This window comes from Hoplias malabaricus, chromosome 8 (assembly GCF_029633855.1).
Source record: "Hoplias malabaricus isolate fHopMal1 chromosome 8, fHopMal1.hap1, whole genome shotgun sequence".
NCBI lineage: Eukaryota > Metazoa > Chordata > Actinopteri > Characiformes > Erythrinidae > Hoplias > Hoplias malabaricus.
The window spans coordinates 5,032,366-5,058,639 of NC_089807.1; the positions used below are offsets into that span (position 1 = coordinate 5,032,366).

The window sequence follows — 26,274 nt, forward strand, 5'->3', positions numbered from 1 at the left end:
TTAGCTAGATACTGTCATAACAGTCAGTCATAACGGTGTTTTACCGCGGCGTTGTTCAGCTGTTGTCCACCAGTGACGTCACGGTCGCGTTCAAGAATTTCAGTAGAGAGCTCGGGTTTTTCCGTCAATTTAATAAAATTGTCAGTTTAAAATGAAGCTGCTATTTTCATTTTAATTCATACTTATATTTGTCAGTAACTAAAATAATGTGGAATATTCACGGAGGTCCATTAAGTGGTGCTTAGCCTTTAAACCTGAATCTAAATATTGCGTCGAGACTCAGACGTCTAAAACCAGTTTGTCCAACCTGCTGACAGCTGCTACACAAGTATGTGGACGGAGGGCTGAAATATGTCGTCTCTGTCCAATTACAAACATTACTTTTTAGTTTACTACATCGTTTGAACACAGCAGCTGTCCTTAAACACTTTGTGAACATTTCATGAAGAACGGAGCTGTAGTAATGCTCCAAAATTACTTGGAATACAATCTTTTTTACGCTGACTTCCACTGAAAGTTAAGAACCTTTTATCCTTCTCCTGTTAAAGTACTATTTTGGTAGATACATGGTTTCCATTGGACATTTACGATATTCTATGTTTTTGGAGTTGTTCCTCTCCTGTGTGTGTTCAGTTTATTAGTGTATTGAGCCCATATCATTCAAACTAGACCAGTAAATCTGGAACAATCCACTGAAGTCGACACAATCCAATCATCATATCGACAGATGTTTTTCCCTGCATTCTGTAAATCTTGATGAACATGGCAACAGCAGCTAGGAAGGAGTCGGGCAGAGCATGGACGGTCAGTTGAAGGAAGGAGGAGGGTAACTGCACCCAATCCTCGTATCCCATTTTCTTTGATGCCCAAAAAAGGATGGAAAAGAGTTCACTAGATGAGGTCTGCCGCAGCAACAAGCGAATACACCAATACACAGCTGGAGTAACGCATCTGGATGGTCTCAAAGCATCTCAGCAAAGCTTGATTTTTACATATTCTACAGAACTACAAAAGCCTCAAGCAGAGCTCCGGACACGTCCCTGATCGAAGGCTAGGAGCCATTTCCACTGTCATACCATAATCAAAATCAATATCAATCAATTCCTTTTTGTTGAATGTGTTTTATAAGCCTTTTGATGAGATTGTACCAGCTCTTTGTGGCCAAGAATTGGCTGCTGCAAACAGCCATTGGAAACACCCCGTTTCCAATATATTGACGTTTCTCTCTCTCTTTGAGCTGTGGTATCTTCCAATGAATTTCAAGTGCTTCATTCGTATTTCTTTTAACGTTGCTGCTGCTTTTCCTGAGCTCAGCCTTTGGTTTTTCTCATGCAAGAAGCATCCTCAGTCATGCACTTAACACAGCTTTCGCTTTTTTTTTTTTTAAACTTTAACTCGGACTGCACCAGATTCTTCTGGAAAAGGTCATGAATGTAATTCATTTGCATTCTTTAGCTCCTAAAGAATCAAAAAACAGGACATGACTGCCTTATATTCTTGGCGTTAGTGCTCTTTTTCAGTCAGGGCTGGCGAAACTTGGACTGTAAACGAAGGTGATGTAAAGCTATGGCTGTTTTTTCCTTTAAACGTTTAAAACAAATATGTACAAAAATAAAAAAATTAAATTAATTTTAAAATATGGCTCAAGCAACGAGTGACTCATTGAATTCTAACAAAATAAAACTCAAAGACAAATAAATGTAGGAAAATCAGACTGAGACACACCTGTAAAGACAGAAGGGCAAAGCAAGAGTGGACGGAACAACAGCAAGAGAGACATTCAGAGGGAACAACAGCGTAAAGATAAGTCAAAATGTGCACTTCCTCCCTCAAGGACACGCACAGTGGCTTATGTAAAAATGCATGTTTCAGCTTCCAGCATATAATAAGAAACCTTTCCTTTATACTTTCTCCATTCATCAGTGTTTCATTGAGGCATCTGTGAAGAAGCATGCTCCTTTCTTCCATTCTCCCTTCTCAGAAAGCAGTAGAGCAAGGGATCCAGCTTTAAAGGGCAGCAATGCTGTGTGTCCATTGTGCGGGATGTGCTCCGGTCCAGCAGGGGGCTGCACCTGTAGCCAATCTGGCTCTGGAGTCCTGCATTTCACTCTTTCTTTGCCTGAGGTCCATCTTTTACTCTACTCCTCTCGTCCTTCTGGCTTTTTGTGCTCCAGTGGCGATGGCACGCCAGCTCCAACATCTCGACCCCGCCCATAATCTTCTGCTGCACCAGGAAAAACGCCACCACGAGCAGGAAGAACATTCTCAGGGGTGCCCACATCCAGAGGCCGAAGAAACTCAGAGCTATGAACAGGGTCCAGTAGCACAGGGATGCCGTTTTGACCAACGTGACTCTCAGCTCACTCTTGCACGGAGGTACCCGGGCCTCAGGGTTGTCAAAGAGTCGTGGCGTTGCGCTGTAGAACTCCTTGAGTCTGCGTTCCTTCTCGGCCCAGCGCTCCTGACACCAGGCCTGCAGGAGGTCAGCGTTCTCAGGAAGAGTGGACACAGGGTAGCGCCGCACATGGAAGTGGATTTCGCGTGGAAACAGGCCCAGCACCAGATGGCGCTCCGTCTGAGGGATGTTCTTCGGATATGCCACTGTGATGTCATGGACGGCATTCAAGTTGTTCTCTGTGGAGCGGATAGAGGAGAAGATTATATCAGTGGTCTACACAAGTGTGAACTTGTACTCATTATTTTCATGGAACTATTATGCCATGAATTAACAAAAACGAAGTAAATAAATGTGTGCCTGAAGCACACACTGTGAAATAAGACCACCCATTCAGGTTTTTGTGGTTTGTCTATATCAGAATATATGGAATGAAATTAGCTGTTCTGATGTGTCTCCATTTCACACATCAAACACCACGCCCTCCTCTATCTGACTCTGTCAATCACAGTGCTGGACCCCTGTTTATGTGAAAGCTGATGTTAAACATTCATTCATTCATTCGTTATCTGTAAGGGCTTATCCAGTTCAGAGTCCAAGGGCAACACACACACCTACGGACACTTTTGAGTCGCCAATCCACCTACCAACGTGTGTTTGTGGATTGTGGGAGGAAACCGGAGCACGCGGAGGAAACCCACGCAGACACAGGGAGAACACACCACACTCCTCACAGACAGTCACCCGGAGGAAACCCACGCAGACACAGGGAGAACACACCACACTCCTCACAGACAGTCACCCGGAGGAAACCCACGCAGACACAGGGAGAACACACCACACTCCTCACAGACAGTCACCCGGAGGAAACCCACGCAGACACAGGGAGAACACACCACACTCCTCACAGACAGTCACCCAGAGAAAACCCACGCAGACACGGGGAGAACAGGCCCGTTTTGACAGGGGGAGAACCCTGCTGTATTGTTTGATCCTTGTGATATTTTGATCGAAGCATGTCACAAACATTTAAACTAAATCCCAGTTCCTACTCGCTATGTAAATCTAACCTCGAAGTAGGGTGAATGCTACATCAAACCTGCACAAAGATTTGAATTCCACGTCATAATCATAAACAGCTACTACTACTACAACAATAAATGACAGTTCAACACACTTGGAGGAGAATATTAACGACCAGTTTACAGAATCCTGCAGCGATGGAGATCTTGGGCTCCTCCCTGTGGATGGCTATGGCATCGCAGTTCAAAGTCATCTCCCAGAAACAGGGCTTATGTTTTGAAGACTTTAAAGCTTTACTGGACTGGACAACGTTTAGAAATTTTATAATTTTCTGGGGAAAACCACAGAATACGTGTTCATCTTGTGAACGAGGCGTCTCCAAACTTTTGATGCCAGTGTAAATGTTACATTACGTCAATACAAAGGTCAGTGGATGAGTCAAGTCACTGTTTTACCTTACTTAGAAACCTTAGGCACCTAAATAAAGATTCCCGTGAGTAACGGGTAAAAAATGGGTGCGTATTCAAATGATTTTAGATGCAAGTCTACCAAGAAAAGAACAGAGCATATTTCTGTGTATTTCTGGCAGAGCTGCTCAGTGTAAGTCTTTAAATATAGCACATAATCTCTGCTAGCACACTGACACCATCATCGCGCTGCTTACATAAGAGAGGGCTGCCAGCGTACAATAGTCAGAGCATGACAAATGAGTTTAATGGATGACACATGCCCAGGCCCCCCACCCCACACACACTCACACAAACATACACACATTTACCCTGGTACATAGCAGACTAAAATAGAAATACTGGTTAGAGGGGGAGCATGCGCATGGCAAAACTGCAGCATGGCATCATCTCTTGGACAAGGCTCTAATATGTGTGACATCAGAGAAGCTGACACACCTGTTTATTGGTGCATTAATGTAATACACTTCCTTCTGCTTCAGACACTTGGTTTCACGCCAGCTTCACCTCATTACAGTGTGTGTGATGGTAATACCACATACCGCAGTATGTAAAAATGAGGACAGTATACCAAAATAAGAATGGTATTTCAAATTATGATGTGCCCGGTGTGTCCAATTTCTGTTCTGTGTCTGTGTAGTCAGTACATTGCCAAAGGTGTGTTTAAGAGGGCCATAGGGAGGGGGAGCTGATCAACAGATAAAAACAAGGCCGGTAGCCCACTGCCGTTGAATTTAGCTCAGATTTTGGCTTAAAACAGAAAGGAAGGAGGCTGAAAAGAGACAAAACACGGGGGACCCTTTACCCGACTTTGTGCTGACAGATATAGGATCCTCAGTGTGTGTGATTTGAGCCTCAGTTACCTGGAACACGGTCTGTGCTCTGGGGTCTCTACCCTGATCGCTCGCTTATCTAGGGTTAAGCTTAGCTACGCTTCTAAACAGTGCAGAACCTGAGAACCTGTCTGCTCTATTCATAGGTCCCCAATACATAACCATCCCACCAAAAACTGAAAAAGAACCCTCTGGCCCCAAGATGAAAAAGCTCTCACATGTGGCCCTCTTTCCTACAGGCACCCACGAAAGCAACATATTTTTATATACGTTAGTCATAGGTTTTGAGTGTGTTAAATGTCCTGGTCATGACACCAGTCTCTGTTTTCATCACACTCTTTGTTACATCTATAGGTCCTATATACATAGGGGAACCCTGCTTACATCACCTGGTTAGTCCCCTCATAACTTCAGTACCTTTTTCATTCATTCATTATCTGTAACCCTTATCCAGTTCAGGGTCACGGTGGGTCCAGAGCCTGGAGGGGGCGCCAGTCCTTCACAGGGCAACACACACACTCACACCTATAGACACTTGAGTCTCCAATCCACCTACCAATGTGTGTTTTTGGACTGTGGGAGGAAACTGGAGCACCCGGAGGAAACCCACGCAGACACAGGGAGAACACACCACACTCCTCACAGACAGTCACCCGGAGGAAACCCACGCAGACACAGGGAGAACACACCACACTCCTCACAGACAGTCACCCGGAGGAAACCCACGTAGACACAGGGAGAACACACCACACTCCTCACAGACAGTCACCCGGAGGAAACCCACGTAGACACAGGGAGAACACACCACACTCCTCACAGACAGTCACCCGGAGCAGGAATCGAATCTGCGACACCTCCCTGCTGCGCCACCCACTTTAGTACCTTGAGTTGTGTAATTTACCTGATGTCAGGTTTCACTAAATGGTACAAAAAAATTAAAGCAGGTAATCTTTAAGGAATACCCTGGACTACCACAGATGGGTTAAATGCAGAAGACATGTTTAGTTGTACAATGGCAAATCATTGCACGTTTCACATTTCATTTATTTGCATAGGAGTGTGATATTTACAAGTGACTGTGTTCAGTATACTGTACAGAAGTCCATAACCTGATGTGTACTTAAGCATGGCACCCAGCAGTGTGTGTGTGTGTTCCTTTATTGCCCCTAATCACAAGCGTGTGAACACACTACCAGAGATTTTTTTGTGTTTAAATTTCATTGTGCTGCTGTGCAATGCCCATAAACAAAGCAGTCCGACTGACTGTCTGAGAGTCTGAAAGACTTGGCCAAGAAGCTCAACAGCCTTCCTCCAGACAGAGGAATGTTAACAGTAATTATCAGGGTTAAGGGACATCCTTCCAGATGCTACAGACATTCTCACACCATTTAATTCATACGTGTGTTTATTCTCCAAAAGGACGGTGTAGAGTTCTCAAACAACTGTCACTGAAACCTACAGATCGGCGAATACAGACCACTACCCGTCTCTCCGTTAGCGTTGCACATACCACAACGTTAAATTAGACTCATGAAAAGCTTTTGGTAAACGTATGCAGTGTTATATTTAGAAAACTTAACACTAACCCCGAAACCTGCCACTGCGGAGCATGGGGGATGGAGTACCATGGTGTGGAGCTGTTCTACCGCCTAAATGTCTGGACAGCTTGGAATTACTGAACCAGTTCCAAGTTGTACCAAGTCAGGACAACAGTCTGTGGTCTAGATCTCAAACAGAATGTTGGCCAGACTGAAGCCTTGACCTCAAGCCTATTGAGTAACTGAGCAGATCACTCAAAAAAAAGGCCCCAAAGCAAAAACACACATGAAAAATGAATAAATTAATTAAAAAGTTTAATATAAAGAAAAGGACCAAACAGTTCCTGAAGTCTGGGTAAATCTGATCAGTAGTGACATTAAAGTAGCATGCAAATATAAATGAGTAACAGCCAGAACAATGGAAATCAATGGTGAATACACACATGATTTGGTGAGGGTGGTTATGCTATTAATACATTGACACTAAATAGCATTTTGCATTGGTTAGCATTAATGTATTAGTATTACACAAGAGTTTGGGGATTTGTCTCCAAGCACAATCCTGTTTCGCAATAGTCTACTAATAGAGTTCTGTCTGTTACCACTGCCTTATATCTAGATGTGAGCAACATATAAAATGGATATAATTTCTTAATTATTCAATACATAATATCGCTTAGTACATAAGAAGTGCACGTTTTAATTGACCACCACTGAAAAATGATGGTAATTAATTTGAAGGTGTTTAACATCGTTTTACTTTAAGATGTCTGTAATATTTCTTCATCAGCTCTATTCAGATTAAATTACGAAACCATGAGGGTAAGGGTTTACATTTTGGAAAACTCATTCAATTTGAATGCATACTTTTTATAACTGAGATGGTGTGCAAAAATGATTAATAAGAAATGCCTCAGAAAAACTAGTTCAATCGTAATATGTTTATTTAGACTTATGATAATTCTTGGTGTGTGTGTGTTTATTTATTTTTTTATTTTATTTAACTAAATTTAATTGGGGCAGCGCAGTGGTGCAGCAGGTAGTGTCGCAGTCACACAGCTCCAGGGACCTGGAGGTTGTGCGTTCGATTCCTGCTCCGGGTGACTGTTTGTGAGGAGTGTGGTGTGTTCTCCCTGTGTCTGTGTGGGTTTCCTCCGGGTGACTGTCTGTGAGGAGTGTGGTGTGTTCTCCCTGTGTCTGCGTGGGTTTCCTCCGGGTGACTGTCTGTGAGGAGTGTGGTGTGTTCTCCCTGTGTCTGTGTGGGTTTCCTCCGGGTGACTGTCTGTGAGGAGTGTGGTGTGTTCTCCCTGTGTCTGCGTGGGTTTCCTCCGGGTGACTGTCTGTGAGGTGTGTGGTGTGTTCTCCCTGTGTCTGCGTGGGTTTCCTCCGGGTGACTGTCTGTGAGGAGTTGGGGTGCTCTGGTGCTCCCACTGTCCAAAAACACATGTTGGTAGGTGGATTGGCGACTCAAACGTGTCCGTAGGTGTGTGTGAGTGAGTGAATGTGTGTGTTGCCCTGTGAAGAACTGGTGCCCCCTCCAGGGTGTATTCCTGCCTTGCGTCCAATGATTCCAGGTAGGCTCTGGACCCACCGTGACCCTGAACTAGATAAGCGGTTACAGATAATGAATGAGATAATTTAATGGGTGGCACAGCTGGTAGTGTGAATGTGTGTGTGTATCACCCTGTGAAGGACTGGCGCCCCCTCCAGGGTGTGTTCCTGACTTGTGCCCAGTGATTCTGGGTAGGTTTCGGACCCACCATGAACTGGATAAGCAGTTACAGACAATGAATGAATTTAATTCAATCAAACATTTACACCATAAGTATCTATCTAGTTGCTTTAAACATGTCAGCATTTTATATGGATGTGAATTTCATTCCAACAAACAAAAATCAATGAATAAATCAATTTTATTTTTGTTATGTTTAGTAATGAATGAAATTGTTGACCTGAGACAGGACAATACATAGCAGCCTGACTTGGGCCACAGAGGATACACGCAAGTACCACATTGTGTGTCTTCTTAGACCCTTTTCCCACATATCCCACAGATATGATGGAATATATAATAAAATAGAAATTTTCATAGGCATGCATGACTGAAACCACTGAAAAACAGCTGTCATAATTGAATTACCCTAGCATACTCTATCCCACTAATTCTACTGAACGGCATTTTAGACACTTCTCTTCAGATACAGTACATAATATAAGCTTAAGTTATAAACTATTATATTTTTCTAATGCAAAACAAATTAAACTAACACCTGACATCACCCATAAATTGTTAATCATTGGTTAACATTCGTAAACAGTCAGAACTTTCCCATCAGTGCATCCTTAACCAAATAGTTAATGTACATTATTTGAAGGTAAGTGACAGGGTGATAAAAAGAGCACTGTTTTGCATTGACCAAGTTCCATTCTGTGTGATGGATGTATGGAAGCAGAAACATCCCCGTGTGGACAGATCTATTCCCAGAGCAGATGGGATCAGGTGCAGGACATTTCCCTAATTAGAGAAGCCCTCAGAGACACAGCAACACAGCAGTAACAGAGTAGCCGTGGCTAACGGAGCAAAGCCACTGTATGCTTTAGCTGTCCTTTCATTGTATTTCTTTTAATGATCTAAAATGTTCTTTGAGGTCCCCATCTTTACTGAAACATGAGCCAGTATAATTTTGTCCTTTGCATAAGGTCAAAAGAGACATTAATATTTTAAACTCATTGTATTTGTTGAATCCGCTAATCTGCTAAAGTTGTTGCAGTGCAGTAGTGTGTTATAGTACATCAGCATTAATGCTCATTCTCTGATGTACGATTTTATAGTTCACTCCATTCATTCATTCTCTGTAACCCTTATCCAATTCAGGGTCGTGGTGGGTCCAGAGCCTACCTGGAATCATTGGGCGCAAGGCGGGAATACACCCTGGAGGGGGCGCCAGTCCTTCACAAGGCAACACACACACATTCACTCACACTACGGACACTTTGGAGTCACCAATCCACCTACCAACGTGTGTTTTTGGACGGTGGGAGAAAACCAGAGCACCCGGAGGAAACCCACACAGACACAGGGAGAACACAACACACTCCTCACAGACAGTCACCCGGAGGAAACCCACGCAGACACAGGGAGAACACACCACACTCCTCACAGACAGTCACCCGGAGGAAACCCACACAGACACAGGGAGAACACACCACACTCCTCACAGACAGTCACCCGGAGGAAACCCACAAAAACACAGGGAGAACACACCACACTCCTCACAGACAGTCACCCGGAGGAAACCCACGCAGACACAGGAAGAACACACCACACTCCTCACAGACAGTCACCCGGAGGAAACCCACACGGACACAGGGAGAACACACCACACTCCTCACAGACAGTCACCCGGAGCGGGAATCGAACCCACAACCTCCAGGTCCCTGGAGCTGTGTGACCATATTTTTTACACTTCTGTTAACAGTCATCAAAATAAGAATTCAGTAAAGGACAATGTAATAAAAACTGCTCATCAAGGCCCTTATGAAGCCTTTCACCTTTCCGAAGTGTGTCCACAATAAAGGTGAAGCCAGTGGTGCGTGGGTGCAGCACATACTCGTACTTTGGGAGGTCGTTCTTCTCTGCAAACACGTCACTTCTGGCTCGTGTGTTATCTACAGAAATACAACAAGATTTGTATTTGAAGTAACGTTTGGTTTAAAAAGAAAGGTTTAGATCATTTAGTCTTTTCCAGTACCGGTTTAAAGGGGACCTGTTGTGGAAATGCTACCAAATGAAGAAAGAACACTCATACGACCTGTAGAGAGTACAGCTGCGTAAATCTACCTTTATTTTTCAGCTTGTGCCATTTTCAACAGCATTCAAAATCAGTACATGCAGGTGTAGCCTGAAAGAATCATGACGTCACATGACACTCAGTGATTACCAACCCCATAAACGACTCACCAAAAACCAAATATATTCACAAATACAAAAACATCACAGTATTCTTAGTCATCTAAATCAAAAAGTATGCAAGATTAATTATTCATCCCTGCTGGTGCCATAGCGCCCAAAATGTTTCCTGTTTCCAGCTCTCCGCTTACGTTTTTTTTCTTCCCCTGAGCGTAAGCCTTGTGTCTTATGGAAATTATTTCACCCGATCAGGTTTTTGTGGCTTACCTACGTCAGTAACTGGGATAACTAGCTGTTTGCGTGCTGTTTCTTACAGATTGGAGTCTCTCCAATCACAGCACTGGACCCGCGTTTATGAGAAAACACGTATTCATTGATCCTTGTGGTATTTTGGTCAAATCATGTCACAGGCACTGCATTTTTTTAACTTGTGGTAAAGTGTTATGTCTCCTTTAAAATAATCACAATGAATCACTCTTCTGGGAAGCTAATCATGGTTAATACCAATTGCCCTATATTATAGATTATAAATATAGTTTATATATCTATTTTATTTTAGAAATAGCTAAAGGAATAGATGCAAGAATGAATGGCTGCAAGAGAGCTATGTTATAAAGCTTCAGAGGGGAACTACAAATGGTTCCAAGGGTCAGACGAGGTGTTAAATGCATCTGTGTCATAAATCAGGAGACATGTTAACTTATCATTAAAGGCAAGGTTCACTATTTTAATCAAAAAACATTTTTTTATAAAATTCTGAGGATGTTTCCTCACTGTTTGAGAGTCATCAAAATTATGGATGATTCTGGAAACCCGTCTAATCTGTTTACGAAAACAACATGCAATTCCCTATTAAAAGATGCAGAGCTTCTTAACGTAAACAAACCAGGAACAGCAGTTCCCAAGAATCGTCAACGTTGCCTTTAATGTGTTAGCATGATTCATTCAGGCTAGTACAGGCTTCACGCCATGAAAAATAAAATGGGAACACTGTGAATGAGTAGAATATTAATTCCATAAGAAACTATAAAGACAAGGACTTTGTGTTTACATCTCAGAGGCAACAGATTCTGATCAATGCAACTTCTACTACAACCACTGTTATGAAATCACAAATCTATAAACACTCCACTCAACTTTAGACATGGTGTAACTTCTGACTTAACCTATGTATGTATGCCATCAAAAAACACACACATTACACGGAGCCAAGCTCCCCTTCGTGGTCTGATAGAGGTCATGATGTTCATGCTCTAACGCACATACACACGTTCACCCTTGATCAGTAATTAGATCAGGCTTTTCTGATCCCCCTGGCTCCTTCAGACAAGATTAAAAGCCAAAGCCCCCTTCTCCCGAAATGACTGAGGGCAAGAGAGAAGCTAATACCACTGAAATGAAGACGTCACTGCTAAACAGGTATCAAAATCTCCTCCAAAGCCAGGTCTAATAAGGGGATTGGACAGACCACCAGGGAGTACTCTAGAGAGACAGATATACCATGTTAGAGCAAGGCAGAACTGGCCAAAGTGTGATTGAAGGGCCAAAACTTTCCCATAGAGGATGGTTGGGTGTGAAAATGGAACAGCAAAAAAATAACAGTACTGTTTAAAAACACAACAAAAAAATTTTTAGAAATCATCTTCATTAATATAAATGCCTAGATTAGGCTAGGGTTAAGGTTAGACTAGCGATAGGGTTGGACTAGGCTAGCGTTAGGGTTGGACTAGGCTAGCGATAGGGTTGGCCTAGGCTAGCGTTAGGGTTGGACTAGGCTAGCGTTAGGGTTGGACTAGGCTAGCGTTAGGGTTGGACTAGGCTAGCGTTAGGGTTGGACTAGGCTAGCGTTAGGGTTGGACTAGGCTAGCGTTAGGGTTGGACTAGGCTAGCGTTAGGGTTGGACTAGGCTAGGGATTTGTACAGCCCCCCAAACACAGTGCTGTGGAGCTGTGGAAATGAGTTCTCTGGAATGATGGAGCTCTTTGAGCTTAATTAAAATGGTGTTTGTGAAGCAGAGCAAATCATCCAACATCAGTCCCTGATCTCACGTTTCTCCTGCCTGTGTGCCATCAAAACCCTCAAAGCAAACTACTTATTGACAACCTCGAGTTCAGAAGAAATTTTGGATGAATAGATTTACGGATGATTTATGAAATCTGCTACTTATTTTAGCGTAAATATTATCGCCAAATCCACTTTTCAAATCTGTATATATCACAAATGACTGAAGATACTGGTTACAAAATCACAACACAATATTACATCCATTTTCTGATCATTTCTCTTGGTTTTTGGTGCCACTCTAAATGTAACTAACATTGACAATGTAGTACCTTGTTTCATGCTTTTCCTCTATAGTTGTTTTTGGAGGTACAACTTTTTGTTTCAACAACCAAAATATTCAGAATGCCAAAAGATTTTATTCCAACTATGAAAACGTGTGTGTTGCGTGACTCACCCGTGAGGTCAGTGCCCTCAGGAAAGAGAAGCAGCTGCAAAGGTTCCCTGATATCACAGAAGTACCCCAGCATATTGGCCATGTGAATACGATCTTCCTCCCATTTACGATGGATAAAGATAAAGGAGGCCACCTGCATCGCCCAACCTATTTAGAAAAAGATAAGGAAACATGAAGAGTTCATCAAAAAAACTATTCAGTAACTTTGGGATGAGTTGGAGTGGCTTTTTAATCCAAAACTAATCAACTAACAGCTGCACATGACCATATTAATGCCCTTGAAATACCTTCAAATCTTCAAAGCAATGTTTCAGGACCTAGCGCAAAGCTAAAGCTGTTACTGCAGCAAAGAGAGACATATCTATAATTTCAGTTTTGTGGAAAAGCAGGAGTCCACAGACTTTGACCAAATCGTGTAGATTTGCTGATTAGGTTTCGGCACTTGTTGGACTATCTTAATTGTCGTCTATGAAAATGGGAAAAAAATAGCATCATATATCTAAAGAGTTGAATCCCCCACTTTTTTTCTCTATTTTTAAACTTGCCTTTAAACACAGCCTGAATACGGTAGAACTGTGACAATTTCAGCACTTTAAAATCGTTGGAAACATTCATTCATTGATTGTCTGTAAGCGCTTATCCAGTTCAGGGTCGCGGTGGGTCCGGAGCCTACCCAGAATCACTGGGTGCAAGGCAGGAACACACCCTGAAGGGGGCGCCAGTCCTTCACAGGGTGACACACACACACACACACAAAATAGTAGTATCTCAGAAAAAAGTATCTTTAAAAAATAAGGAAAAAATATCTAAACTTTAAACACAGAGGTACAAATATTGAGCTGTGTGTTGGGGGAAAGAGCTCACCTACCGAAACCAGGCACAGCCTTGAGGGCTGCTTTCAGGCAGACCTTCTCCAGACGCAGATAGCTGTACCTCAACAGACAACACCACAGAAACATCCAGTCCAGGCGAGTGCGGTGGTTCATTATAATCACACTTCGCTCCCCTGGCACAAAGCCATCGCCTGTTATAACCACTTTCACCCCAAACACCATCTCCAATAAAGCCTGGAGGAAAACACATACACAGTTTAAAAACACTCATAACAACAACAACAAAAATAAATAAATAAATAAGAAGAATTGGATTATAATAATGGTGTGCATTAGATGTTTTGTTTTTCTAAATTAATGTGGAAATGTTTTGTTATCACATTAAAATGATACTGCTGTTTAAAATGTGATTCTTCTATAAAAACACAATGAAACACTACATGGAACAATGAAAAAATAATAAATGTCTAATGAATACAACCACAGTTTTCTCATAGCTCTCTTAAAAGTATAAATATATCATTTTAACAACATTTTGAAAAAGACAACTGACAAATCTTTACATAAAACCTGTTCTTCACACAGAACCTGTTCCTCACGTAAAACCTGTTCTTCACACAAGTGAAGGTACTTTGATGAACATGATGAAGAATGCTGAAGCTCAGTATACCCCTAAGGACATAATAATTTTCTGGTTTTAAATTATGGATAAATAGCTTTTTTTACTTCCTTATAAATAACAAGTGAAATAAAATATAACAAGGAAAATTCATTCATTCATTCATTCATTATCTGTAACCCTTATCCAGTTCAGGGTCGCGGTGGGTCCAGAGCCTACCTGGAATCATTGGGCGCAAGGCTGGAATACACCCTGGAGGGGGCGCCAGTCCTTCACAGGGCAACACACACTCACACATTCACTCACACCTACGGACACTTTTGAGTCGCCAATCCACCTACCAACTCCTCACAGACAGTCACCCGGAGGAAACTCACGCAGACACAGGGAGAACACACCACACTCCTCACAGACAGTCACCCGGAGGAAACCCACGCAGACACAGGGAGAACACACCACACTCCTCACAGACAGTCACCCGGAGGAAACCCACACAGACACAGGGAGAACACACCACACTCCTCACAGACAGTCACCCGGAGGAAACCCACGCAGACACAGGGAGAACACACCAAACTCCTCACAGTCACCCGGAGGAAACCCATACAGACACAGGGAGAACACACCACACTCCTCACAGACAGTCACCCAGAGGAAACCCACGCAGACACAGGGAGAACACACCACACTCCTCACAGACAGTCACCCGGAGCAGGACTTGAACCCACAACCTCCAGGTCCCTGGAGCTGTGTAACTGCGACACTCCCTGCTGTGCCACTGTGCCACCCTTAACAAGGTATGTGGGAAAGGCTCAAGGACTACCCTGGTTTTACAGGAGAGTTCTCTTGCAATCAAGTTATTGTATTTTCATGACCTGGAAACGGATTAAATTAGATTTTAAATGGGTTTTGTATTTTGCTGATTTTTTTAAATACAGCCCTTTTATTTTTAAACAGGAAACAGTGAAAGTCATTCAGGACATTGTCCAGTTCAGAAGGAGATATACGGGCTGATCCAGTAACAGCATGTTGAGTAAACAGGAGCTGCTGTTTTTACATGTTAAACTTGTTATATATATTCAGCGTGAGTGGATAGTGTCAGATGTAGAAGACTTCCAGGTCATATGGAAACAAAAAAAAAATCATATAAACAATATGGGCCAAACAGTTGGAAGTAACACTGGCTTGGTGACAATAAAACTGTATTCTTTAAGTGATGACAGACAGTTATAGGCTGAAAGCACAAAACAGAACCCATCCTCTGCAGAGACGGTGCGTGCAGTAAGTGATTTGTAATGTGCCAAGATCCTGCAGGTTTTCCTGTGGACTTTTACTGCAGCTTTATTCCCCTCCAGCCACATCAAATCAATTGTGTGTGCTACATTACAAGTGTGTAAAAAGCGAGTGTGTAATAAACGTAACAGACTGTTATCGACAAAGAGCTTCCCATAGGCTGTGCTAGAGTAATCATGCAATTAAACTTCAGGAAAGCAAAACGCTTTCGCCGAGCTATTCTGTGAACGTGTCACTGTAATAAGAGCAGGGTTCTAGACTAGTTCTGATCTCCAGTGAAACATGGGAGACTTGACTATACATTTTTCCTTCAGTTTCACCATAAGAACTTATTTCTGGGTGGGTGATATAGCACAACACAGCATAACGAGCGTCCATTAAGGAGACAATTAAAGCATCTGAGATAAGAAGTGTGCGTTTTCCCAATTCCTGAAACTTGGCGTCTAGGCTTTCCAACATTTGGAATGTAGAATATACACATGGTGACTGAAAGATACTAATGAATGATAGAAATGAGGTTTTACCACAGGGAGGGTGAGCCAGGTGGCAACGATGCGGTCAGTCAGCCAGCGGTACCAGGCAGGGGACAGCAGCATCAATGGTAGCACTGGGCCCAGCATGAAAATGCTGCCAAAGAAGCTGCCAAGGAACAAAGTGACCACAAAATAGAGGCCACGGATAGATACCATCGCTATGCCTGGGAAGGAGACAGAGATATTGTGATCAGTTTTACTCAACAGAAATGAGAGACACTTGTTCGACCTTGATCAGAGAGTGACCTGGACCAGTGGGCCGATAGGTTGAGCACAAGCACTGATTCGGAAAAACCTTAGGGTGAATCAATACATGGAACAGAAGAGAACAAACAGAAACAAGTAACAACATGTGCGTTTCTTCTTCTGTGGGTGGAAATGCAACCTGCATAAGATTCAATAACGAATAACGAATGTAAAAATTACTGATCACAAACTGATTTGAATGAACTCCACTTTCTTAGGAAATGACCCATTGATTTTTGTTGTTTTTTAGTTTCATAAACGTTTACACAGTACACAGTAAAAAGTCCTGCATTTTAATGGAATTCACAGCAATGAGAGCTTTTGCACTGTGCACAGGTTTGGTGAACTGTGACGCATGAGTTTTCATTCTTGACCAGCAGCACTGCTCCTGTGGTCTGAAGGGTCGAGACTTGTATAACATTAGTTTAGATACAACATGGGGGGAAAAAGCTAATAGCTGAATGTAAGGACAAAACTTTATAAAACACAGTCCAAGCCAATGTTTATGATTTGTAAGCTAACCTCTTTAATTAAAAACTCAAAGCAAGTTTTCTTAAAATAGAGGGTGTCCTCGACTTACGACGTTGATCCGTTCCTATGTCGCGTCGTAAACCGATTTTCGGTGGAAGTCGGAACACACGTACATAGTGTACGTAAATAACATACTGTAAGCACTTATCCTATCCTCACACCTATCCTCCTCGGTCCCGAGCCACGTAACCGTGTATTCTTCCGCCGCGCCACACACACCAAACACGAAGTTCGCGTTACGACGTTTACGACGCAAAACCACTCCAGTCGAAACAAGGCTTTATACAGTAAACGGGAGACGTGTCGCAACCACGAAACATCGTAACTCGGGACTGACGTAACCCGAGGACCTCCTGTATACATAAGCTGTAAAAAGCAAAAGTTGGAAAGTAAATATTAAAATATGATGTTATATCAAATTTATATCAAGGTTTTATTAATGGCATTTCTGAATGAAATTGAAATAAAATAAAATCCAAACACTCCAACACACTCCAAACATAAAACACCACATCCTGCGCTTTATTTCCCAATTACATATAGTTGGTTAAAATATGGCACAACAGACTGGCTGTTCTTCTGTTTTAGGAATGACCTGAAAACATTCAGATAAAAAATAATAAATAAATAAATAAATAAAGTTAACATGAATCAAAACATTTCAAGGGCAAAGTCAAATATAGCTGTCCTTCTGATGATGTGCAGAAAAATGTGCATAGTTAACTACACTGACGCAGCGAAACCTTCCTGCCAGTCATACGGGAGCACTGGTTTGCCTTGCATAACCGCACATAAGCACTTTGCTCTGTGAGATTTCTTGATTTTCCAGATGTCATCTTCACTACCACTATCCCCCTGAACAGATATTTCTTAATTACATTCCACACAGTAGAAACCACAAACTGAAAATGCTTGGCTATTCTTTTTTTTTATATAACGGGAAGCCTAATGGTTAGAGAAGTGGGCTTTAGGGCAGGTCACCGGTTCAATCCCATGACTTGCAGGAAAGCTGAGTGTGGGGGCTCAATCCATGGCTGATCCAATGCTCCACGGGCACCAGGGTTGGCTGCCTACCGGTCCAAGTGCGTGTTCACTGTCATGGATGGGTTTTACGCAGAAAACACCTTTTGTTGCAATTAGCACAGCAACAATTAAACACACGTTTTTTGCCCATTTCATGTATAATTGTCCCATATCGAGGGCATCGATTATTTTTCACCTTTAGACTGTTGCGTATCTGGAGCCCATGGGTGCTGGGTATAAGCTGATTGTTTGAAAAGTCAGAGTAGCGTAAAGCAAACGTATTATTGAAAGCTGTAGCCCTACTGAACACTTCATGCCATATTTACAGTGTACACGACCCAAGGAGGAATTAAACCAAATCGTATTTTAAATAGTTGTCAAGAGACCCTCCAGCTCCCTTTCACTCTACGAGTAGAGCTTAGAGTTAATCTTCTCTTCTTGGTAATGTCAGTGAGGTCTGAGTCATTTAATGCAACGTATGCTTCTCTACCATCCAGCCGCACTCCCTTAGACTCACTGCAACGATTCCAACTACAGTCATATGCAAAGTTATGAATATTCGTGGTCAATTTTAATGGTTTAACATACGTCATCATGCAATCAACAGATACAAATGCGGCATTTTTTTTGGCAAAAGAGTAAAACACTAACAAAATAAACATTCATATAATAAAGGTTTTTATTAATAAATAAATAAATTTATCAATAATTACATCTGAGATAGGGGTTAAAAATACTTTCATTTTCCAATAGACTTTGCTTCTAATCAGTATGTCGTCAGCCCATATTTTGGTTTGATTCATGTTTGATTCACGTTTGATTCATTTCCTTACTACCACTGGGCCACACTCACTGCAGCCGTGCCCGGCCTTTCTCTTTCTCCATGACTCAGCGCTCAGAACAAAGGTAAACTGAGGCTGTTATGAAATCATTCATTTTTTCCCTCTCAGCAATGGAAAATATGGGATTAAAGACAGAGGGCTGTGATGACTCTGCAAATGAAACACATGTGATAACACCCTGTCTGGATGCGCTCCCACGCATGGGACAGAGCGTCCGAAGATGTTCACACTCTGACCTTTAAGGCCTGGGGACAGCGAGAGGTGGTGTGTCAGTGGAATTGTAATGTTTTTGCTAGGTTTCAGTGAGGTCAGGGGAAAAGAAGATATTTTCCATTATTCTAACTGCATGCGAAGTGGAAAATAGGAGTTGATTCACGGTGCAATCATTGCTTAAAGCCCACTCCAATGCGGTGTCATTCCTAGCTTTCTCAGGCCTGCTATTTATCCAATAATACAAAGCCGCATATAACAGAAAGGATAAAGAATGGATGAATCTCTAGAACGAGGTTTCATTTGTAGAACGTTTGATGCTCTTAGTTCTACCATCATTTCATTTGAGATTTGTCAACTTTATGTAAATGAGAAGCAAATGTTTCCAGTGTACGCCCAATCAGACTGAAGTCTGTCGAAACCACATTCAAATTACACAGAGAAACTGGAAGTGAGACACTGGAGAAATAATATACGCTGGTGCCCCGTGCTCCAGAAAACAGCCCAGACATTTAAAACAGCCCAATCTCCCAAACTTAGCCTGAAAGTTACAGCTCTGCCACTTATAGGAACTGAGATTCTCTGTTGTTTTTGTGGAGATGGGACGTGTCGGAAGAAACGAGAGCTGACCCATCCCTCAAAGAAACCTGCTCTCGGTCCATTCTACAATCTGCTGAGCAACAGTGGAAAAACCAGCAGACTTTGACCCCTGTTACCATCCATCCACATCCACATCCACACACAAAGTTAATTACTGTCTGCGCTGATGAGGGCAGGCCATGGGTGCGGTGGAAACTCTTTGGCTTTGATTACTTTTTTCCACAGCGGTGCATGAGAACAATAACTAAGAGAGTGAATGAGCACTGGGCCAGGACTTTCACACATCACGCCTGCATTGTAGACTTTTAATGATTCATAACCCTGGCCAAAATGATGGAATTACTCGCTACATTTAAGAGGATGTCCACTCAGGTATTTTACTTAGTAGCACATAATTCACACATATTACAGTACTATAATTAATGCCAGTTTCTTTTGCAAAAATAGCTGAGGAAATGAGAACAAAATTCTGGAATCTTCAAGAAAATAAATAATAGCTTTGCAGGAAAGAGCCTTTTCATGGTCAAATGTTTCACCATGCATTATGAAAGGGACTGAGATTTGGACCGTATGCTAGTTATGCCTGAATATGAGGTTGGAGCTGCCAAATTGCCACTCCATATACCACCCTGAACAATGATCATCATCACCAAACCTAATTTTACCCATGGGATTAGACCCATGCAGATAATGATTGACCTCTCCCCTGATGCTTTACCTGACATACATAATAGATGAGTGGGAACATTTCATCTTTTTTTTTCCCCTTCCAGGCAGTCTTCATATATTTAATTAAAATGGCATCACAGAGAAGTTCATGTGTTTACATTCATGAATATTTATATATACAGGGGGTCCTCGACTTACGACGTTGATCTGTTCCTACGTCACGTCGTAAACCAATTTTCGGTGTAAGTCAGAACATACGTACATACTGTACGTAAATAACGTAATACTGTAAGCACTTATCCTATCCTCACACCTATCCTCCTCGGTCCCGAGCCGCGTAACCGTGTATTCTTCCGCCGCGCTGCACACACCAAACACGAAGTTCACGTTACGACGTTTATGACGCAGAACCCCTTAAGTCGAAACAGGGCTTTATACAGTAAATGGGAGATGTGTCGTAACCATGAAACATCGTAACTCAGGACTGACGTAACCCAAGGACCTCCTGTATATATAAAAAATATTACATTTTTAAAACCATTCACGCTCCATGATATCTTCTCTATTGTCCCCCATAACTACAGATTCATGCTGCATAAGTGTAGACTACAGAATGCCTTTTCCTTACCCCTCATTTATTTCTTTTAAACTTAAAACTTAAGACAATTTTTATGTGTTCTCTGATTAAAAGAAAACTTCTGTACTTTTGTAATACTTTTGTTAACTTTTTTATTCCTGCTGCAGCCAGAATTAGTTAGTGAGTGAGTGAGTTAGCACTAGGGGTGGGCGATATGACCCTCAAATTATATTACGATATTTCAGGTGTTTTGGCAATATGAAAAAACATTGAAAATTATTTTATTCATTCAACACACTATTATTATTAATTATATTAATTAAAAGTCTCTGTACTTCACTGAGTCTAAATGACTCATGTAATGAATGTATGCCGTCATTATGTAAACATATCGGTATATCACTATAACCACAACATTATACATTTAAAAACATATTCATAATCAATATCTTCAATTAATCAATGCATCTGCCTATCACTATTAGTTGTTATTTGCAATCATAAGTCCTAGGGGCTGATATATATAAATATATAAATATATTTTGTAGCATAAATCTATTAATTATGCTACGAAAAATAACGTTGATAATAAAATGCCTTTTCTGAAAGAGCAAATTTCAGCGACTGGTGCTGGAGGAAGCACACCACAGCGCAGATGGTTTTCCAGTGAACTGAGCCTCAAATCACACACATTTTGAAGGGAACAACCTCATACCTGTGAGCGCAAAGTTGTCAATGTGTCTTCTGATTATTTTGTCTGTTTTCAGCTTCCTTCCTCTCTCTTTTAACCCAAATTCAGCACTAAACTCACAACTACGGTGGCCTACTGGGCTTGTGTTTTTATTCCCCCACCTGTTTTCAGAGTCTCTTTGTCCTTGTACTTAATTAGTCAGACACAGAGCAGACACTCGACAGACCACACACACCTCAATTTTGAAACACCACCATCATTTTGAGATACCGTGTATATGTTATTACCATTACACCACCAAACCCTAGGTTTCTGTTTTTCTAATCTTAGCACACTCTAGAGCCTCTGTCAGAGCGTGAATTTTCCAGTGGCTTCTGGTAGATTACACAGTTCAGTTTATGAGAATGGTTAAATGTAGAAAGGTCAATTTCCATATAAACAGTCACACTTTAATTTACAAACCAGGTTTTTCAGTTATAAGGTTTAAACCACATTAAAAATAAATAAATAAATAAATATACTTTATATTCATGCTTAATTTCTAATTCCTGCACACAATACGAACAACAATACGGAAACGAACAATGTAGTCTCCAGCAATAAAGAAAACACAAAACACAGTTGATTTAGATGCGAATCCAGATTAGCGTGTGGAATCAACTTGAGAGTGCTTCATTTGGCTAATGGAGCTGTAAGCCGCAGCCTGTGGATTTGCTCTGGGAGGAAGGAGCGAAGGGAAAACGCATTAGGCGTACTGGAGAGGGCTTGTGAACTCTGTAGTTACCAAACATGGTGACCAATCTCATTCTTGAACAGGGTTATATCGCAAATCGTTGTCACATATGGCCAAAAGCTTGAAGACACCTACTCATCCGATGATGCTCCTGAAATTTAGGGTTATTTAAAAAAGGGGTTTTGTCCTCCATTTGCAACAAAAAACAGACTCTACTAGACTCTTCTATTAAGGCTTTAGACATTCGACCATTTTTGAGAATTCAATTGCATTCAGCCACCAGAGTATCAGTGAGGTCAGGTACCGATGTTGGATGATTATCCCATTATTATCCCATCCCAATACTGATGGAGAAAACAGTTTAGCTGCTTCACAGCCAAAAGCCTGAGGCTTTAAACAATACTTGGCATTAAGCATGGTGCCTTTTAACTTACACAGCTGCTCCAGAGTGTCTTTGGACACAATTGCAATCCACTTGTTTTCTTCCAGCAACTCTAAAAACCATAGAGGACACAAAAGTCATATCTACAGCCTTCACTTCCTTTGCTCAAACAGGCAACCCATTAGATCAACTCTCCCCAGTCCCGCAGGGAAATGATACAGAACGTAGACGCCATCGCAAAATTTAAGGCAGCTGTAACTGTACTGCATTCAGATTATGTCATTCCTAGTATCAAGTAGCAAGGTCGTTTTTGCATTTAGTTAATCAGTTTACAGAGGAGATAGCTCCTATCTGCATATACTTTAGCCTGAAGAACACACACATGAAAACTGGTGAAGATCCTGGCCTCAAACACCACAAAGAAAGCATTTAAATCTATCTACAAAAGCACACACTGCAGCTCCTCTATAAAACGATGGGACTGTTTGACTGCATCAGCTAAGGTTTGGGCTTGTTTGGAATATGACACTGTAAGTCATGGAATTTCAGATTGAAATAGCTGTCAAACAACCTCTACATCTACATGGTGCATCCACGGTTAACAACATCCCAGTGTGAGAAATTATGAATGACATGTCATTAATTTTAAGTTGGAATGCTTTGATAAAATGTGCAGTGAGTGGTGGTTGTCCTCTAGTCTTCTGTCAGTGGACACAGGTCAGGGAATACAGCCCACAGGACACAGTGGGGCTTTAACAACTCCAGAAGCACTGGTGTGTCTGATCTACTTGTACCAGCACGTCAGTGTCGCCGCAGGGCTGAGGATGATCCACCAGTCAAGTAATACCTGCTCTCTGGTAGTCCTGTTGGATTCCTGAGTACTGAAGAACAGGGTGAAAAAAACAGGTTCAGGCTTTATCTCCAGTAGAACTGAAACTATTCTGATTTTCAATTTTTGCCTTGAAGTGGTGAAGCCCAATACCTCAAATCTTTCAGGAGCTGAACAGGTCATAGGAAACAGCTTAATTTTGGCCTAGGCTCATTAGAAGCCCCAAAAACAGGCTCAAAAGGCAAAATTAGCTCATATTTTAAATGGAAATCCCAATGTATTAGTACCAGTCAAATGTTTGGACACCCTCAGGGAACGATTCCTTTGTTTCGGGCCATTTTTCAGGTTCCAGAATGTTTTATTCTTAAGATTTTTCAAAATAGCGCCCTTTAGCTTTGATGACAGCGTTTCACACACTTGGCGTTCTCTTCATCAGCTTCATGAGTTCGTCACCTATAGAACTGCTTGTAGAACTGCTCACCTTCTTATTGTGTTTGAGACTAGAACTTGGGTTGTGCAGTGGTAGGGGCTGGTACACAGTTTGATACCCTAAATAGCCCTATCCCACCAATGACTAATGAGATGTATCCACATTTTGACTGGTATGTATTATACAAACGTGAGCTAATTTGCTTGTACGTTTTGAGGCTGATTTTGGGGCTTCTAACAAGTCTAGTGCAGTGGTTCTCAAACTGTGGTACGCGAACCTCTGGTGGTACATGAAGAATAATAGGTGGCTCAGTAGCTACCTCGGTAAGGAAAAGCCTGAACAGCAGTCCCTGGCTTCTTTTTATTCAGGAAGGGAATGAGATCTCACAGTATTTTGCAAAATCCATGTAAAGAAAGCCCAGTTTCAGCTTCTAACTGAACGTAAGCAAAGGTTAGAGACAGACGTGAGTAATTTGGACTTTATTCCAAAAAGGGCAAAGTGGAAACGAGAAAAACAAACCGTGACCAACCCAGCAAAATACTCCTAAGCCCAAAAGGAGAAAATCTAGAGGCATAAATAGAGAGAACACTTGACTGAAAGAAAACAATGTGGCCAATCTTCGCATCATTAGAGTCGTACAACGCTGTTTAACTGCCCTGCACCTCCTTCACCTACTGATACAAGTGCTGGGAGCCGCTGGGAGCACAAGCTCCAAGTTTTCACCTATAGTCTATTAAAGCGCATACAGAAGCACTTTGGTTCTACTATCACAGACAGTAGTTCAACAGTAGTTTTTTCTGCATACTTTATCTCCATTTCACCCTGCTCTTCAGTGTTTAGGACCTTCACAAGACCACAGTGCCTGTAACATTTGGGTGGTGGATCATTCTCAGTGCTGCAGTGACATTTGCATGGTGGTGATCTGTTAGTGGGGTGGTGCAGCAGGTAGTGTCGCAGTCACACAGCTTCAGGGACCTGGAGGTTGTGGGTTCAAGTCGTGTCTGCATGGGTTTCCTCAAAAACTCATGTTGGAAGGTGGATTGTGCTCCTCAAAAGTACCCATAGGTGTGTGTGTGTTGCCCTGTGAAGGACGGGTAAACCCTCCTGTGTGTGTTCCTTCCTTGTGCCCAGTGATTCCGGGTTAGGGTTCTGAATAAGCGGTTACAGACAACGAATGAATGATCTGTTAGTGTGTGTTGTGCTGGTACGAATGGATCAGACACAGCAGTACTGCTTGAGCCCTCAATGTCACTACTGGACTGATAATAGTCCACCAGCCAGCAGCATCCTGTGTCCACTGATGAAGGACAAGAGGATGACTAACACAAAGACAGATGAGCTACTGCCACTGAATTTGCACCTACAAAGTGGACCAACAAGGTAGGTGTGTCTAACAGAGTGGCCAGTGAGTGGACAGATTTAAAAACTCGGGTAGCACTACAACTTCTGCTATTATCAATGAGAGATAAGCTGTGATCCCTATTGTGAGCTGATGTGCTATTAAGAATAATTAATAAGTATCGAGAGTGTTCAGAAGTATTAAAAAGGAAACATTCTCACAGGGATTAAGGCTATTATTTGAGGTAGAAGTTAGCCACATATCTAGCTAAGGTTGTAGTTACTATCCGAATTATGCCATTCCACCTTAAACGAAGCGCCAGTGTATACATTAACTGCTGCATCATTTAAGGTGGAACGTACACTTTGACTTGGAAATCAAACCCAAGTGCTATTTACATGTTTTTTAATTAACTTTAAACATGAGAAACCAGTACATTTATACTTTTTAACTTTACAAACACATTTATCTTGCTTCTGTCGCAAAAGATACGTTATTAAATGTTAGCTTCAGTTACAGTATTCAAACACCAGCTGGACACGGGCTCAATCTCAAATGGCTTCATGCCCCCTACACAGTGCAAAATAAACAAACATAGAACCGTTGTTTTTGCATTCAAATAGTGTTCTAAAATGTTAGACAACGCGTGTTAACTGAACATTTATTTCATTACACGTATAACGTGTTCATTTGTGTGCAGACGCCGTTATTTTGTGCCCTATATAGTGCCCTACCTCAAAGAGAACGGTGCCATTTGGGACAGAGCTAACAGCTTGGCGCTGTGTAGCTTGTTAGCTTCCAGGCTTCTTAACACAACAATATGTATCGTTGGTGTTAGTTTATTAGTTTAAACAGCAGTAATAAGGTAGTTTAGGCTTATCCCCCTCTATACGTCACCGGCCCCTGTAACTGTAAACTTCTAACATCGTCGTTTACCACAGAAACCCGACAAATCAATGAGTCACCAACCGTCACTCCAGCGAACATCCAGCGGAGATTCAGGTCGAACTCAGTCGAATCAGAGCCTCTCTCCCAGGCGTGTGTTTACTGTTTTTCCGGTCCATAGATTGATGTAGGCGCCTGGTTAATGGTGGACGCCATTGTGCTGATATCTGTCAATATTCTACTCTAAAAATCCCTCACGTCTCAGCTTCAAACGGTGTGTGAATCTGAGCCGAGTCAGTCAGTAGAGGCCGCCGTGTGTTTACAGTCAGGGTACTCATACTAATGGGCTGTATGTTAAAGGGCCCAAGACATTTCTTAAAGTCTC

At 42.0% G+C, this 26,274-nt stretch overlaps 1 protein-coding gene across 1 annotated transcript; it reads right to left on the reverse strand.

The window, feature by feature from the left end:
• On the reverse strand, positions 1–26,274 carry lclat1 (lysocardiolipin acyltransferase 1). Its single transcript, XM_066679304.1, has 6 exons — positions 25,974–26,274; positions 15,894–16,066; positions 13,493–13,691; positions 12,625–12,771; positions 9,809–9,925; positions 1–2,634 (listed from the first exon to the last, which is right to left on the reverse strand). Exons 2-6 carry the CDS (start codon positions 16,056–16,058, stop codon positions 2,105–2,107), a joined length of 1,158 nt encoding a protein of 385 aa, XP_066535401.1. The 5' UTR covers positions 16,059–16,066; positions 25,974–26,274; the 3' UTR covers positions 1–2,104.

What these genes read in the sequence shown, in the direction of transcription:
- lclat1 (XM_066679304.1), bottom strand. Translation starts at nt 16,058, where the DNA reads ATGGTATCTATCCGTGGCCTCTATTTTGTGGTCACTTTGTTCCTTGGC. An exon ending in CAAGGCTGTGCCTGGTTTCG is followed by an intron (nt 12,772 to 13,492) that starts GTAGGTGAGCTC and finishes TTTTCTAAATAG; the next exon opens with GTTGGGCGATGCAGGTGGCC. An exon ending in TGAGGGCACTGACCTCACGG is followed by an intron (nt 9,926 to 12,624) that starts GTGAGTCACGCA and finishes GTATTTCTGTAG; the next exon opens with ATAACACACGAGCCAGAAGT.